The sequence below is a fragment of the Equus asinus genome, chromosome 20 (assembly GCF_041296235.1).
Source record: "Equus asinus isolate D_3611 breed Donkey chromosome 20, EquAss-T2T_v2, whole genome shotgun sequence".
Lineage (NCBI taxonomy): Eukaryota > Metazoa > Chordata > Mammalia > Perissodactyla > Equidae > Equus > Equus asinus.
This window is the reverse complement of record NC_091809.1, coordinates 90,480,197-90,499,438: the sequence shown is the minus strand read 5'-3', so window position 1 is coordinate 90,499,438 and position 19,242 is coordinate 90,480,197. Positions and strand designations below refer to the sequence as shown.

Sequence of the window (19,242 nt, the reverse complement as noted above, 5' to 3'; positions counted from 1 at the left end):
GAATCAAATGGATTCTCAGTGAAAGCCTTTCTGAGTAAGTTCACCCTAGTTTTGTATTGTCTCATGTCACTATGGGGTGGCCAACAGGAATTCCAGGAGATGGAATGGATGGTGTCTTTTCCTCTTGGTAGCTGTGTTTGCCCTCTTACTTCTGAATTTCTTAATCTTTTTATTGAATAATAAGAAAGCATGTTGCTTTGCTAATAGCTAATCATTTAGAGATCACTTTAAATAAAATATCCAAGAGAACGTGCCCAAGTAAACATCTTTGTAAATAAATAAAAACATATCTATCTTCATCATAAAGAAATATACTGGCCATTGGTTTAAAATCTAGCTGGTTTTCTGCTTAAAATATACTTGAGATTTCAATTCAGGGTTTGAAGTTTTTATTATAATAAAGCTGTATGATATCTTCTCTACAGATGTGACATCTACCTTTGCTTCCTGGTCTCGTTGTTGACAGCTTCCTCAGCAGGGAATCTCTCAGCTCTGGGACCATTTGATCTCTTGTGTTCTTAAACTACCCTCACATCTTTGATGAGCATATCACTACTCTGTTGGAAGGAAAAAGAATTCTGGGCTGAATTGAATGGTAAGGGTAGTAGGAATTTTGGAGGTAGACACGCAGGAACAGTACAAAAAGCGTTTGCTTATTTTCAGGTAATCGTAAAATGTTTGCTAGAGAGGAATCAAGGAAAAGGTAATAGATGAGATTTACAAAGATCTCAAGGTGTTTGTATTTTGGGCATATGATAGAAGAGGTGAGCTATAAAAGAGGAGACTGCATAGAAAAGTCCCAAAGCCATTCCACCACATGAGAGTCAAAGCAAGACCCTGAACAGGAAAAGGAGATTCCTTTATCTCACAAATATAGCAGTATGTGGAGGAGTGCTGGTCCTGCTGAGCCCTGAATCTATATCATAATATTGGTGGAAGGGGTTGAGGAGGAGAAAAAGTGGAGTGTGTGGGATGTGTGGGACAATGTTCACTTAGTTTGTTCTTTATGAATGCAGCTCATTCACAGTTGAATGGAGGCTTAGGAGGCTCTCTGGGAAGAGAAGAGAAGAATACATGACCAAATTCTTCATCTTTCCCTTGTATCATCTGCTCCTACACCTCCTATCTTCTGTTTATGTCATCATCCTGGTCAACTTAGAGTTGGGACCTTGAAGTGGTAGGTTCATAAAGTCTTGAAATTAGAAGGCCCATCTGATCCAGCTCCTTTCATTCATTCAATATTTACTAAAGATCTGCAACGTATCAGGTGCTACAGTTGATGCTAGAGAAATGGCATACAGGTGAAAAACCCATTACACAAACACTTGCGTAAATCCACTGGGGATGGTTGATATATGAAGGAAAATATACTATGAATCCATGTAAGTAAGGTTTCAGGAAAAAATTCCCTTAGGATGTGACATATAAACTACAAGCTGAGGATGAATAGGAGGTGACTAAGCAAAAAAGGGTCAGGTATAACAATAGAGAGAGGAAATAACATTATGAAGGTCAGGACACTGAACTACAGAAGAAGATCCTCCTTACAACAAGAAAACCAACAACACAATTAAAAAAAATAGGCAAACGATCTGAACAGAGATTTCTCCAAACAAGATACACAGATGGCCAACAAGTACATGAAAACATGTTCAAAATCATTAACTATCAGAGAAATGCAAATCAAAACTACAATGAGATATCACCTCACTCCAGTCAGAATGGCTATAATTAACAAAACAGGAAACAACAAGTGTTGAAGAGGATGTGGAGAGAAGGGAACCTTCGCACACTGCTGGTGGGAGTACAAACTGGTGCAGCCACTATGGAAAACAGTATGGAGTTTCCTCAGAAAATTAAGAATAGATCTACAATATGATCCAGCTATTTCACTGCTGAGTATTTATCCAGAGAACTTGAAAACACAAATGCATAAAGATACATGCACCCCTATGTTCATTGCAGCATTATTCACAATAGCCAAGGCTTGGAAGCAACCTAGGTGCCCATCAAGGGACGAATGGATAAAGAAGATGTGGTATATATACATAATGGAATACTACTCAGCATTAAGAAATGATGAAGTCCAACCATTTGTGACAACGTGGATGGAGCTTGAGGGTATTATGCTGAGTGAAATAAGTCAGAGGCAGAAAGTCAAATACCATACGATCTCACTCATAAGTAGAAGCTAAAAACAAACACATAGCAACAGAGATTGCACTGGTGGTTACCAGAGGGGAATGGGGGAGGGAGGAGAACAAAAGGGGTGATTAGGCTCACATGTGAGGGGATGGACTATAATTAGTCTTTGGGTGGTGAACATGATGTAATCTACACAGAATTCGAAATATATTATGATGTACATCTGAAAGTTATGTAATGTTATAATCCAATGTTACTGCTATAAAAATTAAAACTGAAAAAAGAGTTAATCCAAAAAAAATTTAAAAAGAAGATCCTCCCTGCACTTTTGCTTTAGTGAAATCTGAGCTAGAAGTCAGCCAGCAAAATGTCCCCTGTAAAACTCTGTCTCATCATTGCTTGGCATCTGAGACCTTTCCTTTGCCTCACAAAACCAAAACTACGGGTTTAAAGTAAGAAGTATAGGAAGGAAGACCTTTGCCTACTGACAATAGCATGACAAATTCAAAGACAATTTCTAGCATTGTTCCTGGTGAATACTTGACTTAAAATATTTTTGCTTTTATTGGACTAAAAAGATGAAGGGATAGAGGCCAGGCTGGTGGATCAGTGGTTAAGTTTGCACATTCTGCTTCGGTGGCCCAGGGTTCGCTGGTTCTGATCCTGGGTGTGGACCTATGCACAGCTTGTCAAGCCATGCTGTGGCAGACATCTCACATATAAAAGAGAGGAAGATGGGCACAGATGCTAGCTCAGGGCTAATCGTCCTCAAAAAAGAAAAAAAAAGATGAAGGGATAGAATAATAAAGGGAAGAAGATAGTTAGGCACACATTTCCAGATTTTTTCATCAGGAGTTTGGACAGGATTTTGAAGAACAGAAAATACAGGGCTTAAGTAAGGTGGTAATCCTTAGGACTCAGGATCCTACCTATCTGCCTTCCTCTCCTTGATTCAGACCCCTGCTTTTCTTCCTCTTCCATTCTCTGCCTCCTCTCCTCTAAGGCCATCTGAAAATAACATCCAGAGAACACACACTGGGCCTACAGAGGAAGAGCCCCCTTTATGGAAAACTGCTGTTGGGGGGGGAACTCAGCCCACGAGAAGTCAGCTGAGACTGAGATTAACAGAGGAACATTGTTGTACTTCAGAGGAAATGGTCAGACAGAGCCATTTCACAAGATGGAGCTAAAAATTGGGAGGCATATTTTTATGTTATTTCTCTGTATCATTGCTCAGTATTTTTTAAAAACGTCACTGACTTCGATTGGCTTTTTCTGTGGCTTTGGACTGAAATGACAAGCAAGCATAAAGGGAAGAGAAACTTCAGCTAATTCTAGATGACCCCCTTTGGAGATACACTCTTTTAGGGGCACACATCTAGTAGACTAGTAGAGACCAGGGTAATCCAGGTCCAAAGGTAAGTACTGAGACTTTTACCTGGACACCAGCCTCAGGAAGTACAGGAACCCAGGTCCGGTCAGAGGAACAGACTGATTGTGGGTGCACCCACACATGCAGGGTGCCTAGAGTGTAGAGGGAGTGGGTGAGCTATAAAGCCTAAGGGACTATAGAATCTGAGAAGTATATCAGTGAGGTCTTAGCCCTCAAGACTAAGATTTCTCAAGACTTCCAGATTCCCCAAAATTCTAGAAGCAGACAGAGCCCTTACCTCAGAGGAGGAGGGGCACGGCTGCCAGACCACACCTAGTGCCCTGTGATTCGTTTCAGGGATGAAAATGTTCAAGAAGATGAAGTACGAGGAGGTGGTTCTGGCGGGGTGGGATGTGGGTGTGTGTCTGGCTGTGTCTGAGTTCAGAGGTCAAAGACTCCTCCAGTCACTGGCATTACAAATCCTGTCTTGGGGTAGAGATGGATGCAGACAGGCAGCTGAGAACCTAGGCAGGAAGCAAGGAGCTAAATCCCTCCCAACTTCTCTTGTCCAGTCTTGTGAGAAAGCCTTCACAGTAGTGGCATGCTTCTGGCTAAGTTCTTGAGTCCAGGTACTCAGATTTTCATGTGTTCCTCTCCTGCTGGAGTCCACAATAAAAGATGAGCACAGCAGGAAATTGGGTAAAAACATATGAGAGGAGCTTCCCAAAGGAGATGCTATGGTGTGCGGCCTCATTGTCCCTGGGGTAACAGTGAGCTGAGGCCCTGTCCTGGGGGAGGCATCACGGTCTCCTCCCCTCAGCTGACGTGACCTTCCTGAAAATGCTGTTCCAGGAAACAAGATTTTAATGAATCCCCGGGCATGTCCCTGGCCTCCCACTCCTGCAAACTTCACCCACTAAGTGAGCTCTGAGGACTGAGGGCTTGTTATGTTTCATATGGACTTGCTGAGGCTGTTTCCAAAACGCTGAATAAGGGGGCAGTGTCAGTAACTGACCTAAGAATAAGGGCCCCTCCAGCTAGTCCTCTGACCAAATTATAAAGCATGTCTCAAAGGCACTGTAGATGCTGCCACTCCCCGTCTCCCTCCTTGAGCCTCTAGCCTGAGCCCTTACCAGCTAGAGGGAACGGAACCTTGCAGTGCTTCTGTTCATATCAGGTCTTCCTTCCTTGACCTTTAACTACCATTAAAGCACTGATTTATTGGACCTTTCTATGATTTTAAGTTATTTGTTTCTCTTTTCTACTCCCTCTAATGCATGTGCACATGGATGTGCAGCAATGTATCTACGTCCCTGCTTTCTGTGTCCGGTGGGCTCAGCTGCTTAGAGCTCTCGGATGATGACACACACCTGCCTCCACCCATCGCTGCTCTACTTCAGGCCATTCTCTCACTCAGTTTTTGCCAGGTCTTCCTCATTATCCAGTCTCTCTTTAATCACTGATTTTGCTAGTAAATGCTGAAACTGCTACTGGAGTTATATCTTTTTCTTTCAACTTTAAGAAAATTAAAAATAAGATATTTTTGGTTTTTTTCTTAAGATTTTATTTTTCCCTTTTTCTCCCAAATCCCCCCAGTACATAGTTGTCTATTTTCAGTTGTGGGTCCTTCTAGTTGTGGCATGTGGGATGCCGCCTCAGCATGGCCTGACGAGCAGTGCCATGTCTGCGCCCAGGATTCAAACCGGCGAAATGCTGGTTTGCCAAAGCAGAGCACGTGAACCCAACCACTCGGCCACAGGGCCAGCCCCCAAAAATAAGTTTTCATTTTGCAATTGTGAAAACAATATACTCAAGAAAATTATTTCACAAGTACAACAAGAGAAATATAATACAGGATCTTTCTATTTTTCTCATTATAAAGGGAACATATCCAAGAGAAGCTTTTACATATGTGCAGTATAAGAGCAGCACTATTCACAAGAGAAGAAAAACTGGAAACAACCCTTATGACCACTAACAATGGAATGGACAAATGTTCACACATAGTGATATTATACAGAAATAAGAACAACGAAACCAGAAGGACATACACGAAAATGAATAACTCAGTAATCTAATATTACTTGAAAAAAGGGAGTCGTAAGGAGTATATATCATGATATTCCTTTTATGGAGTTAAAAACTCAAATGAAAATAATTTTTTATGAATACATGTAGATTCAGTAAAAATATATAAAAGAGTGAAAAAGAGAATGATGGACATAGGAGTTGGGACAATAGTTACCAAAACCAAAGGAGGCAGAGACCTAATGGTTAGATGAAGGCTATTGTCAAAAGTCCTAGGTTTTATTTCAGGTGGTGAGTTTACGGTAATGATGAATTAAGTCCGAATGCAACTGACTTTCAATCTTGCTTTCTACTCTACAGATAAAATAAAGATCACAGGTGATTAAATCCCTCAGATGCAAACTTTCTTTCACCTCCTCATTGTCTTATGTAGGAATTAACTTTACTGCTCGGTCTTTTATTTCAAAGGAATAAATGCACCTTCACCACTGTGGCATTGACTTCTCCAATTATTATTGAGATTCTTTCTTATCTTCACTGCCTGCTCTCTTTGCTCCTTCATTTGCATGTTCTTCTTGTATTTTAAGCTCTCTCTCAATCCTCTGATTTAGCTTCCAAATTTGATCAATATTTCCCTGTTCAAAAAACAATCCCTTGGGCCAGCCCCAGTGGGCTAGTGGTTAAGTTCAGCATGCTCCACTTTGGCAGCCTGGGTTTGGTTTCCAGGCGCTGATCTACACCACTCATCTGTCAGTGGCCATGCTGTGGTGGCAGCTCACATACAAAAAGAGGAAAATTGGCAGTGGATGTTAACTCAGGGCAAACCTTCCTCAGACAAAAAAAAACCAAAACAACAGTTCCTTGGTTTTCCTTTCCTTTCAGACTATTTCTTTAAAATCCCCCCATTTTTGCAACAAATTTCTTGAAAAAGCATTTGTAATAACTGAGTCTACGTCTACTTTGAATTGCTAATTCAGTATATGTGAAGGTGATACTTGCTACCTACTATATCAGACAACCCAGAAATGACAGTAGCATAACCAATAAAATTGTATGTCTCACTCATGTAACAGTCCAAGGCAGATTTCTTGGTTAGGAAGCTGTCCTTGACTGCTTTCCTCTAAGAGATGCTTCAGGGGCCCAGGCTTCCCCATTTGGCAAAGGCAATACCTTCAATATGTGGTTCCCAGGTTGACAACAAGTCATTTCCATTCCAGGCAGTGTGAGAAAAGAGAGAACCTGAGGCATCAAGTGTAGATAGTTTTTATGGCTCAGACTTCACTTTATGGCACACTTTGTGGCACATTTCAATTCTGCACTGCACTCCTCAGCCTGTTTATATCACCTCCTGCCAAGCGCCCCATGTGAGCTGAACTGACATTCTTTGTCCCAAGATCACCAATGTCCTCTTTGCAAAATCCAGTAGTGTGTACTGTTTTATGCTACTGGGTATCTTTTAAAACCACTAAATTCCCATACTCCTCCTTCTTTTGGTGCAAAAAAAGACTACCACTTTGTTTCATGCTAGCACCAATACTTGTTTTCTTTCTCATCTCTGGGTTATCCGGTAGCACACTACACTAGTATATAAGCTCCAGAAGGGCAAGAACTAGGCCTGTTTTGTTTCCAATCACATCTCTAGCTTCCAGCATGTAACTGGTGGAGGATTTGTACTCAATAAATGTTTGCTGAATTAATAAATGAATGAATGAAAGTGTCTTCCACAGGTCCTCTCAAATTCCAACTAAAATATCCATGAAGATATAAATATTTTTAAAAGCTGACTTCAGGTCAGTAAACCAGAGATAAGAAAGAGCTATATGACAAGGTTTAGAAGACATCTCTACCAACTCTATAATAAAAAAAAAAAGGTTATATTAAAAAACATAATTTTTTACTTCAAACTTGGGAGCATTTAAAGACTGACATATCCAAAGAATTTAGGCTAAGTTTTATTTATGTGGAATTCTAGAATAAAGCCCACCCCCCAGACCAGAAAATGGAGAAATATGCAGGAGCTAGGCCAAGTCAGAGCCTTCCCCAGATCTTCCCTTCTCCTCTACCTCCTTCACTCAGACATGCAGAGAACACAGTTTTCAATGAATATAAAAGGATTAGGCAGAGATAACTTGCATTCTGAGACAATTGCAGCAAAGAGAAAATAATTATAAACAGGGAGTGTGTCTTACTTTTGGGTCACTCAGAAGTTGACCCTGAACAAGGATTTGAGTGCAAAAAGTTTATTTGGGAAGAGATTTCAGGAAAAATTAGTAGGGTAGGGAAGTGGGACAGAAAAGCAAAAGAGTCAATAAAGGGTGTGTCATCCAGCAAGTTACTGTGGGCAACTGGATCTTAACCCTCTTGGGGAACTCTGAGAAAAAGAGTAGAGCACATATCTCAGAGGCAAATCACACCTAAGGTGTGAGGGATGTGGGGTATTTACATGCCAACTCTCATCAATCATCAATTAAGTCCTGGTTGCTTCAGAGTACATTAATTCCCTGGGCCATTTTAGCCTTCTAGGCATGGAGGCAGAACTGGCATGTCAGCCAAACAAAGTCTTAATGCAAAAGACGCAGATATTGGCTGTTGGAAGTCAGCATGCCCTAAAATGATAGGGTCAAAAGGATATTTGCAGAACATTGCCCTCATTTACTATATTGTAAGACAATGATGTTTATAATAATGAATGCTCAGAGGTATAGTCTTAAATTCACTAGAAAGTACAAAAAGATGAAGAGATAAAGGAAATGACTGAATGATGAGTCTAATGAAGAATAAATAAAAATATCATGGCACATTATATTTTAATTATATTCCTGACTCAATTTCTTAGGATTTCAGTTAGATTATTGCATCTACATTAACATAACAGAATAGAATTATCTAAAATATAAAAATAAAACAATATTTTCCATGTACCTCCAAAGTCTAAATTGAGGTGCTACAATATTGGGGGGACTTACATGGAGGTGATTAGTAGATAATTTACAAGCACTAAACCATCAACCCTTCTGAGGTATAAAAGAGAAATAGTTGGAAGCTGATGGAGAGGAATATTTTGAAGATATCTTTCGGCATAGTCTTTTATTCCTCCCTCCATGAGAAAATAAGGCGCTTCCTTCATCTTAAATGACAAGAGCTTCAAAAGTCCTACTAAAGAATTTCATGTGTCTTATCTGGAATTTGAAGGGTGCTAGAACAGGTACTTTCCTCACACATAAAAAATCCAAATGTCCATTATAGACTGGCATGGTGTCCCTGGTTGAAGAGAAGAGACACAGCATTCCACACTCCCAGAATTTAGCAAGACAAGGTACAAACGTGACTCCTCTTGGGCCTATGTGGATCCTGTGGAAGAGAATTAAGTCAGGGCTCTTTGTAAAAGGGACTCAGCCCAACAGAACCACCTGGCAGGTTGAGGTGACCACTAACAGAGGGATACACTATTAATTAAGAAGGAGTCATATGTGACCAGCTAATGGAGGCTTTGTGCATGTCACAGTAATCTGAGTAGAGGATCTGTATCATGGGCTGAATTGTGCCCTCCCAAAATTCATATGTTGAAGGCCTAACTCCTAAAACCTCAGAACACAACTGTATTTGGAGATAGGGCCTTTGAAGAGCTGATTAAGTTAAAAGGAGGCCATTAGGGTGGGCCCTAATTCAATCTGACTGGTGTCCTTATAAGAAGAGGAAATTTAGACACACAAAGAGAGACTAGGGTGCATATGCAAAGAGGAAAGACCAAGTGAAGACTCAGCGAGAAGACGGCCATCTCCAAGCCAAGGGGAGATTCAGGAGAAACCAAACCTGCTGACACCTTGATCATGGATTTAGCTCTTTTTCTCTCTTTTCTCTCTCCTCCTCCTTCTCCCCCTCCTCCTCCTCTTCCTCATTCTCCTCTTCCTCCTCTTTTTCCTCCTCCTCCTAATTTCTCTTTTTCTTTCTTGTCCCACCTCAACTCAATTAGATGATTACTTTTTCCTGCCCAAAATACTTTTGGTAGTTGTTTACACCAGGCACTTTCAATATCAAATCTTATAACAGCATTTCGGAGCTCTTGTCCCTGACATCAATCCTAAAACTTTCTATATTTGGTCTAAATATTATGTTATGTCCTCCAACCTTCTTGGGCTGACAGCTTTTCATAGATCCACAGTACTAGGAAGCAGGTTGGCAACAGTTTTATTCAAATTCCTCTTATGGGGGGTTTGGTGAACATGTACGGAAAAAGAAGCCCCACTCAAAGCAATACCTTATTCTAGTTCCTCATGTACATGGAGCAATTTTAATTCTTATTACCTCACCACCACTGCATGCTCTCTTGTGAAAAAGAGAGAGAGAGAAAATTCTGAAAGGATAAAAATTTAAATGTCAGCAGAATTTATTTCTGGAAACAGGATTATATGTGATTTTATTTTTTTAAATACTTTTCACCTTATTCCTTTCATAATCAGAAAAGGAAGCACTTAGTTTTTATTTTCTGAGTGTTCAACTCACCTTCCTTCTCTCTCCTCCAAAAATAAGAATGCTAAATTTTAAGGCACTCTCACACTTATTGGTGGAAATGCAGACAGCTAGAAGGATGAAGAAGGTAAGGAAAACAATTGAGTGAGACATGAGATTGGGCTGAGATAAAGTAGCATTTAGTCAAGGAGTGAGAAGGAATCAGATTCAGTACTACTAGCAGAGAATTCTATATAGTTAAGTTTACTTGTCACAGACAGACACACATACACACAGACAATTGCACATGCTCGTATACTCTTTCACATCTGCACACACTGTACATAAACACCCAACAAAAAATGGAGGCCAGAGAAAGGAGAAAGAAGAAATGTCTTCTTTAGGAATGGTCATGATGCAGTCCAGTTAAATTCATTGCAGGAAGGGCCTCAAAGTTACAGAAACACTATGAGATTCAATCACTTTTAACTGGAAATAAGGCAATTGGAAGTAGAGCCCCTATGGGTAGCATTCCATAGAAATCACAAGACATTCAATGTCTGGACTGAATGCTGGCTTTTTGGCAGTCACTGTTGATTTAGTCAGGAACATGGAAAAAGTCTTCAGCAAGCCCACAGGTGACTGTATGGTAACTTGGGCTTCCCAGCTCATTAGTGGCTGAAGGATGCTAGAAATACGTTCAGGGAGATTAATCATTTTCCTTGGGGCAACATTTCAAGGGTGAGTTTACTCTGCTACAAGGGCATTTCCTTCTGGGAAGAATTGCAGAAAGAGACCATAAGATAACAGAAGAGTGAACCTCCCCTTAGAACAGAGCATGGCTCTCTGTTGTCCCAGAGGGAATGAAACCTTCTAAGAAAGGTGCTGAATTTTATTCATATTGAGAGATTCTGGCACAGTGCTTGCACACAGCAGACATTTAATAAATATTTGTGGAGAAGAAAATCAGTCGAGGCAAATAAAGCATGTGAAGGAAAGGATGAGGATAGCAGAGCTATTGTCAATCATGGTGTTCCAAGTACTTAAGAAAAATGTCAGAAACCACTGCCTCCGAAGGTAGACTATCTTCCAGCCAGCTTCCTGAGAGCCCCCTTCACATCCTTGTTCCTCAGGCTGTAAATGATAGGGTTCAACATGGAAGTCATAACTGAATAGAACACGGAGATGACCTTATCCTTTTCATTCATTGCCTTGGAATTGGGTCTCATGTAGGCAAATATTCCAGAGCCATAGTAGAGAACCACAACAGTGAGATGGGAGCCACAGGTAGAGAATACCTTGAGCCTCCCCTCCCCTGACTGCATCTGAGTCACAGCGGAGATAATATGCCAGTAGGAGACAAGGATGAGGGAGAGGGGTGCTAAGAGGATAATCACGCCCATTGAAAAGAGGGCCATCTCAGCACTGTAGGTGTCTGCTGAAGCCAGCTTCAGGAGTGCAGGAGGTTCACAAAAATAATGATTAATTACATTCTGTCCCTGGAAGGGGAGACACAGTGTAAATGCACTGTCCACTGAACTTACAAATACCCCACTGATCCAGGACATGATGGCCAACTGGACACAAGCCCTCTGGGTCATGATGGTGGAGTAGTGCAGGGGCTTGCAGACGGCCACATAGCGGTCATAGGACATCACTGCCAGAAGTGCACACTCTGTACACCCTGCTAGGAGGAAGACAACTATCTGTAGTGAACATCCAGCAAAGGAAATGGTTTTCTTTTTCACAAGGAAGTGGACCAACATCTGAGGAACGATGCTTGTAGAGAAACATAGGTCAGCAAAGGACAAGTTTTTGAGGAAAAAGTACATGGGATGGTGAAGTCGAGAGTCAGTCTGGATAAGGGTAATTATGAGCAGGTTTCCAAATATAGAGAGAATGTAAATGATCAGGAAAAGACAGAACAGCAAGATCTGGATCTTTGGATCCTGTGAAAGTCCGAGCAAGATAAATTCTGCCACAGAAGTTTGGTTTCCTTCTCCCATTGGTGTTTATTCTTGTTTACCTGTCATCATAAAACAGATACATTCTGAAAGTATGATTTCACAAGCTTTATGAACAAGCACAATGTTAATGAGGGCACCCAGTTGGAAATTGGGTTTTAGCTGCTTCCTACAAAGTGCCAGTTAGCATTAGGATGCGTACTGTTGTTTCCACCAATTTACATAATTTTTAACCATGTTTTTCATTGCTTAATCCACTTGGTAGGCTGAGTATCACACTTAATATGGCTTCTCAGCTAATCCTGATGTAAACATATTTACATATTGCTAAATTACTATGAAGATATATTAGGGGAATTGTCTTTGGTTAAATTTCATTTTTTTCTTCACAAGAAATATGTTGCATTTATCCAGATTAGCAGTCTGAGAATGAGGTGAACTTCTTTAGTCAATAAAAACCACTTTTTCTACTGTATTTCAAAATCAAAACACAGAGGTCAATGACAAATTTGTCAATGATAGTGTAGGAGGTTCAAATATGCTTTGCAGGATCAAACAGATAAATTACACTTACTAGTTCTTACTTTTTTCTATAGTGTTTTTCAAAAGAGGCTTTTTCAGTAGCAATCCAAAGAAAGTAAAGAAAGACAAAAGAACTTTATGTCCATGGACCATAATCCTGGCCCTTGTAAAACTATTTCACGTGACAGAGGAAAAGAAGAATGAACAAATGTGACATTCAGAAGTATAACACAATGAGACTTTAGTGCCCAGGGCCTTGTTCAAGTGAAAGAAGCCAGGGCCAAGCAAGAGCTTGAACTTCTGAATTGGATATCAACAGATTTTATAGCCCAAGACACACAATCTCAGCTCATCTCTGACCTCAGCTTCAGCTGTTGTGTACAGCTGTGACTCGCCTGGCACCCTGACATTCTGTCTTTCAGCATTCTGCCCAGGGCATTGGAAAGAGGGGCAAGGTAATGTCCCAGAGGCAACCTTTAACTAATGGACAATGGGAGTTGATGAATAAATGCACCAGACATTTCTGGGAGCTTCTTAGAAATTGGGCTTTATGGAGTTAAACCCCTATTGTCTATGCCATGTTTATTACTATTATTATTATTATTTCCTCTAAGGGGCTTCTTTGGAATTTTTTTTCCTAATCACCATCCCTCAAGAAATTTTAATAGCACAGATTTACTGTCTATCTATTTAATCTATTTATGTACTGCAGCCTTTGGAGAGCCACAAACCTTTGCAATATCTAAGATTTCTATTTCCTTCCAAGAACCTCTAAGATTTCTTTCTCCTTCCAAGAACTTTGGGGTCCATATTGCCCCCATTGAGAATGCATGGTCTAGATTAACAACTTCAATAATCCACACTTTATTGGTTTTCACTTGTTTTCTGTCTCACTCTTACTGCTTCCTTATACCATTTTCTGAAATCAATTTTCAAGTAAACAACCTGCATCCAAGCTCTTTTCTTAGGCCCTGCTCTCAGGGAGCTCAACTAAGAGAGATAGTAAGGGACCTGAGATGGAGGCTTGATTAAGGCAATATGGATAGGCTGACTTCTTCAGCTATGGAGTTCCAACTGTGTCTGATAATAACGAATAACACTTGTTAAGTGCTTGCTATGTGTCCGGCATTTTTCTAAGGACTCTGTGTATTAGTTTATTTAATCTTCACAACAATCCTATGAGGAAGTATATTTTCAAATCTCTATTTTACAGTTGAAGAAATTAAGGGGTAGAGATGTTAAGTAACTTGCTAGTCACACAGATATCAATGGTCAGGACTGGAATTCAAAGCCCTAGTGTCCTGTTCTATCATCTGAGCTTTTAAATCTTCAATCTAATTTCAGTCCCAATTCCAACAGGAGCAGCTAGTACTGAAAAATCCAATCATGTAGGTGGATTTGGCATGGAGAAATCCAAACAATGCTCAAGAGACTGAGAAAGTTATCCTCAATCCCAAATATGTTCATAAATGGCTTAGCTCCTAAAGTTGGCTGAGGTTAAGGTTTTTAGATGTTGTCAGTTGAAAATATTCTGGAAAGAACTAAACCTTGTAGCAAGTTCCCAACCAAATTTTTTAAATTTAGGGACAGATTTTTGTAACAAAAGGGAGGATTCAAGAACCAGGTAGAATAACCAATCAAATTTAAGGAGGGTCATCAGGGCATATGCCAGGTCTGTCAGCAGGGCCAACACGGAGCAGAGTCAGCTTGAGTCTGGTGCCATTGGTGACTGTACAGTTGTCATAAATTTACCTCTAACACTCAGATTACTGCACTATATTTTCAATGTAGGAGATGTGGTGAGAGATACAGGAGCCTAACTATTGTGTCTAGGACCTTGTATGCTGGGTAGAAGAACAGAATACTAATACTAATAATGTTAATAATAATAATAACAGCTATAACTTAAAAACTTACCTTGCATGGCTCTTAATATCTTCCAGGCACCCTTTCAGTATTTATTATTTATTAACTTATTTAATCCTCAGAAGAGTCTCAAGATATAGACACTACTAATATCCTCATTTTATAGATATGAATTCTGAGGCCCAGTGAGTATTAAATAAAAACAACAACAAAACTTTCCGGGCCATGGAATTAGTAAATTATTGAATCAGGATTCAGTCCCAGGTAGTCTGGCTCCCAAGCTCAGACATGATATTGTCCCACTGAATAGGAGTGCTGCTTCTGTTTTTAGAGACACACTCTGGAAATGGCCTCTGTCTGAATCCACAGCAGGAGCCATAAATGGAATGGACCACAAAATTAGGATTTGGCAAAATGTAAGGCAGAGGTTGGTAGTACACATAGGAAAGAGAGAGATGTGCTATCTTTCTGTAGTTTGGATTCCAGTAGAGAGGAGACTAAGTGGCATCAGCAAAAATATCTGCAATATCTTAATACCCCTCACGGCTTGTTTTCTTCCTCTCCTTCTTTACTGGCATATTGTTCCTTAGGGATCTCATTTTGCCTCAACTATCACCTATATCTAGACTGTCTCAAAAGTTATCTGACATCTGACCACTATTCTTAACTTGAATCCTACATTGTCAATTTTTTGCTAAATATTTACAATATTTACAATAATAGAATATTTTGTTCTGCCTGTAAATCAACATGTATGAAATTTAATTTTCCTCTTAACTTTATGCCACAAATAATTTTTAACTTCCCTTTTCCTGCAAATACCACCGCCATTTTCCCTAAACATGGTGACCTGAAAACATAAAATCAGCTTTGACTTATTTTCCTTTTTGCCTCAAGTTGATCAATCATCAAGTTCATCTTTTTGGCTCATCTTTCAAATCTCTGATCTTTCTTTTCATTGACACTGACATTGTTGTTAGTCTAGTATTTCATTCGATTCTGCTTGTATTACTTCAATACTTTCTAACTTATTTCTACACCCTAGAGTCTAATACAGCTTGGACTCCACTAACTGATGAATCTTTCAAAGTAAATGGCTTCCTTTATACCATTAAAGAAACTTCGAATTCTCTAGTTGAGCATTTAAAGCCTACCTTATGCTTATTCCAGTCTCCTTCTTACTTCTGCCTTACAGGTTTCTTTGTTTCAGTAAAATCAAATTTGCTCACCTCTCCAGACTCCTCCCTACAAACCTGAGGTAATCCACCCTTTCCTCTCATGGGAAGAGTTGTTGTAGCTAAAAGAGGATATTCTCTTGTGCTCTAAACTCCACATATTTCTTCTCTGGCTATTTCTCCAACAATTATAACCACTGTTTTTCCTTTACCTTCCCATCTCTTGAGCTATTGGCTTTCCTTCTAACAAAGGAATGAATATATTTGTCATCTTACCTTTCACTCTAAACTTCTCAAAATAATGTTTTTCATCTCTCCAATGAATCTATTTTGCGCATTAAAAGTGACATTTCAATGGCCAAATCTATTGATTTTGCTCTTGGTTATCTTGCTTGATCTAACAGTCATCATTAAAACTACAGATACTTTTGAAGCTGTATTCTGCCTTGCCTTCTCTTACTCTCTTTTTCCTCTGATGACATCTTTTCTTTTCCTTTATCATCTTTTTCATTCTGTCCATCATTTAAATTGGCATCTTCCTCTTTTCACTTTCTGAGCCTAAACACTCTCTCTAAATGACCTCTGAATTTGGCTATCATTTAATTTTTGGTGACTTCCAAATCTCTGTAAGCAACTGGGCTTTTTTTTCCCCCCAAAGTTCTGATGCACATATCAGACTTCCTACTGACTTCACTGACAATCCCGTTACTTGTATAATGGATATTATAATTATGGTGATGATGATGATATTGATAGTTATAACAAAAGTTTTGCGGACAGACAGCTTGGTTTGAATTAATAAATACATCATCTTGAGTAAGTCATTTAAATTACATAAGCTTCAGTTTCTACATCTGTAAAATGAGGATATTAGTATCTGTTTTTCCATTTGCTGCAAGGATTAAATTAAATAAGTTATATAAACACAGTTATTATTTGGGACATGATGAGTTTTAATTATCTAGAAAAACAATAAATGTGATACTTAATGCACGCATATGGAATAGTCACTTTACATGCATTTTCTCATTTAACTTCCAATTGAAGTCAAAGTTATTATACGCCGTCTCTCCATTCTTTTTTTTCTAATATTGACATAACTACTCCTTGTTTCTGTCATTTCCTTCTTTATTGACATACTGTTCCTTAAGGAACTATTAAGACAGTCTCTCAGATTGAAAATAGGAGCCGTTTTCTCTTCCTTCCTTCCTTTTCCACCTCCAGGACAGTTTAAATTGCCACTAGATTTTACGTCAGATCTCAAATCTCTCTCCTCCTCTCTATTCTCAGTACCATTAACCTATTTTCTGACCCCATTGTATCTACTTGTTATACCTGTATGATTTCTCTGCCTCCCATGTTGTTCTTTCAAATAATAGAATAATCTTTAGAAAATGATCATTGTACCATTTTAAATTCCCTAAAAACCAATTCAATAACTCTCCATTGTTTATAGACTTAAATCCAAATGCATGATCAGGTCCTAAACCATCTCTGTCTGACTGCAGATGTCTGCAAGGCCATCTCTCCCCACTTCCTAACTCTTAACTCATGCCCCTGCCATACCCACAGGTACGTGAACCTGTGCTTTTGCCTATGCCGTCTCCCCTACAGAAATTCGCTTCTAGCTTTATTAACTAGATAAACTCCTAGTCATCCTCCAATACTCTCCTCTAATGTCATTTCACTTTGTCACTTCTTTCATGGACTCCATTAACCTGAGTCGTTATTTTCCATCTCTCTGCTTCTCCAGGTTTTATGCTTACTACTATTAATACATATTTACTATTTCATAATATATATTTACTTCCAAGTCACCCTGGTTTTTTTCTATTTCATAAATTCTTAGAAGATAAGACTGTCAATAATCCTATCCTCATCAATTAACACAGATAAGTTTGCAATAAATATCTGTTGAACAAACCAATAAATGTATATCCCACTCAAATATTATCACACATACAAGTTTATACATATTTTCACACATATACCAAAACACAAACACTTATACAACAAGGAGTAACAAAGTGTGAATTAAGTACAAAAGACACAATATCCGTTAGTGTTAGTACCCACAGAAATGACAACAGGAAAAATGAGGCATGCTCACCTCATGGGAGTAGGTAAAGTTGCAAAAACAATGGGTTTTTTTCTTCCTACCTTGAGCTCAAGAAGAAGCAAAGATTATAAATTGAACAAACTTTACCTTCCGTATGAGTTGTGACAGAGCTGATAGACCAAGGTATGGACAGTAACCAAAGTCCTCAAATAACTGTTGTATTCATGTTGTATTCATCTCACCTTTCTAGACCTTTGATTTTCAAAATCAAAGGACCAGGTTTCCCTCTTGCTTTCTGCCTGTGGTAATGGGGAAAGAACCAGGGGATGGGACCACAGAGTCGACAAAGGGCAGTGGGGTATGGGGCAGGGTCTAATTGTTGGAAGATGAGGTCAGTGTGGGAGGTTACTACCCTAGAGACTTTAGGGTAAAAATCCTAATTTTTTTCCTTCTGTGTAGAATCCGATTTATGCAGGCACCTTGGAGAAGGACTTCTGTACTGAGTTCCATGCAAGGAGAATTAAAGATAAGCCCAACCCGGCCCCCCAAGAAAGGAAAGATGGTGCTGAGGAGGAGAGGCTAATCCTTCACAAACCTTGCAGAAGCTCCTGAAGAGACGCAGCCCTCTTGACCCATTCTCTACTCTCACCTGCTGGGCTCAGCTGAGACAAGCACAGAGCAGTGGAGCCGCTGGTGAGGGGCTCAAGGGCTGAGTACAGGATGGTGAAATCTGCAGCCTGAGGATCCAAATCCCACTTGGCAGTTCACACTGGATTTTTATTCCTAAAACACTCAGAATATTTCCCCATCCTAAATCTTTGCCAACTACTTATCTCAAAGACACAAATCGAAATTCTCCAAAGGCCTGAACAGTGGATTTTCCTAAGAGGAAGTTATTAACAATGAGGTACTGAGAGCAGAGGTAAACAGTGCATTCCCCTGAGTCTGACTTCATAAGACACGTTGAAGCCTTGTATATTATGTTTGTATGCACAGATTGGAATCTCTGGGTCTCGATTTCAAACTCTGTTAAAAAGAGACACAATTTTGGGACCAGCCCAGTGGCATAGTGGTTAAATTCAGCGTGCTCTGCTTTGGCGGCCTGGGTTTGCAAGTTCAGATCGCAGGCACAGACCTACATCACTCATCAAACTATGCTTGGTGGTGAGCCACATACAAAATAGAGGAAAGATCAGCACAGATGTTAACTCAGGGCCAATCTCCCTCACCAAAAAAAAAAGACTATTTTAAATGGGCACATGGAATTCAACATATATTTGTTGATCAACCCAGAAGTTATATTCCTAGGTACCTAACAGAAATGAAAGCCTTTGCCAACACAAAAAACTTACAATTGTTCTTATCCGCTTTATTTAAAATAACCAAAAACTTGAAAAAAGCCAAATGTGTATTAATAGATGACGCACAAATAAACTATGGCATACCCTTTGGTACATCCACTTAATAGAATACTATTCAGCAGAAAAAATGAACTATTGATAAATGCAGCATCATGGTTGAATCTCAGAAACATTATGCCAAACAAAAAACTAGACATAAAAGAGTTCATACCGTATGAGTCTATTCTTATGAAGTTATGAGGTCAAGAGTTACTTGAGGACTGGTGTAGTAGCTTTATGAATTGGATCAGTGGTCACCTGG

The 19,242-nt window shown here is 39.5% G+C and overlaps 2 protein-coding genes across 15 annotated transcripts in view; both read right to left on the bottom strand.

Moving 5' to 3' along the window:
- Positions 1-19,242, bottom strand: part of LOC123278917 (olfactory receptor 2AG2-like) — a 410,069-nt gene that overhangs the window by 208,367 nt on the left and 182,460 nt on the right. The gene's annotated exons all lie outside the window — the stretch shown is intronic.
- On the bottom strand, positions 4-17,751 carry LOC139041141 (olfactory receptor 2D3-like). The gene is made up of 2 exons (XM_070490952.1): positions 3,075-17,751; positions 4-557 (listed from the first exon to the last, which is right to left on the bottom strand). Exon 1 carries the CDS (start codon positions 11,998-12,000, stop codon positions 11,077-11,079), a length of 924 nt encoding a protein of 307 aa, XP_070347053.1. The 5' UTR covers positions 12,001-17,751; the 3' UTR covers positions 4-557; positions 3,075-11,076.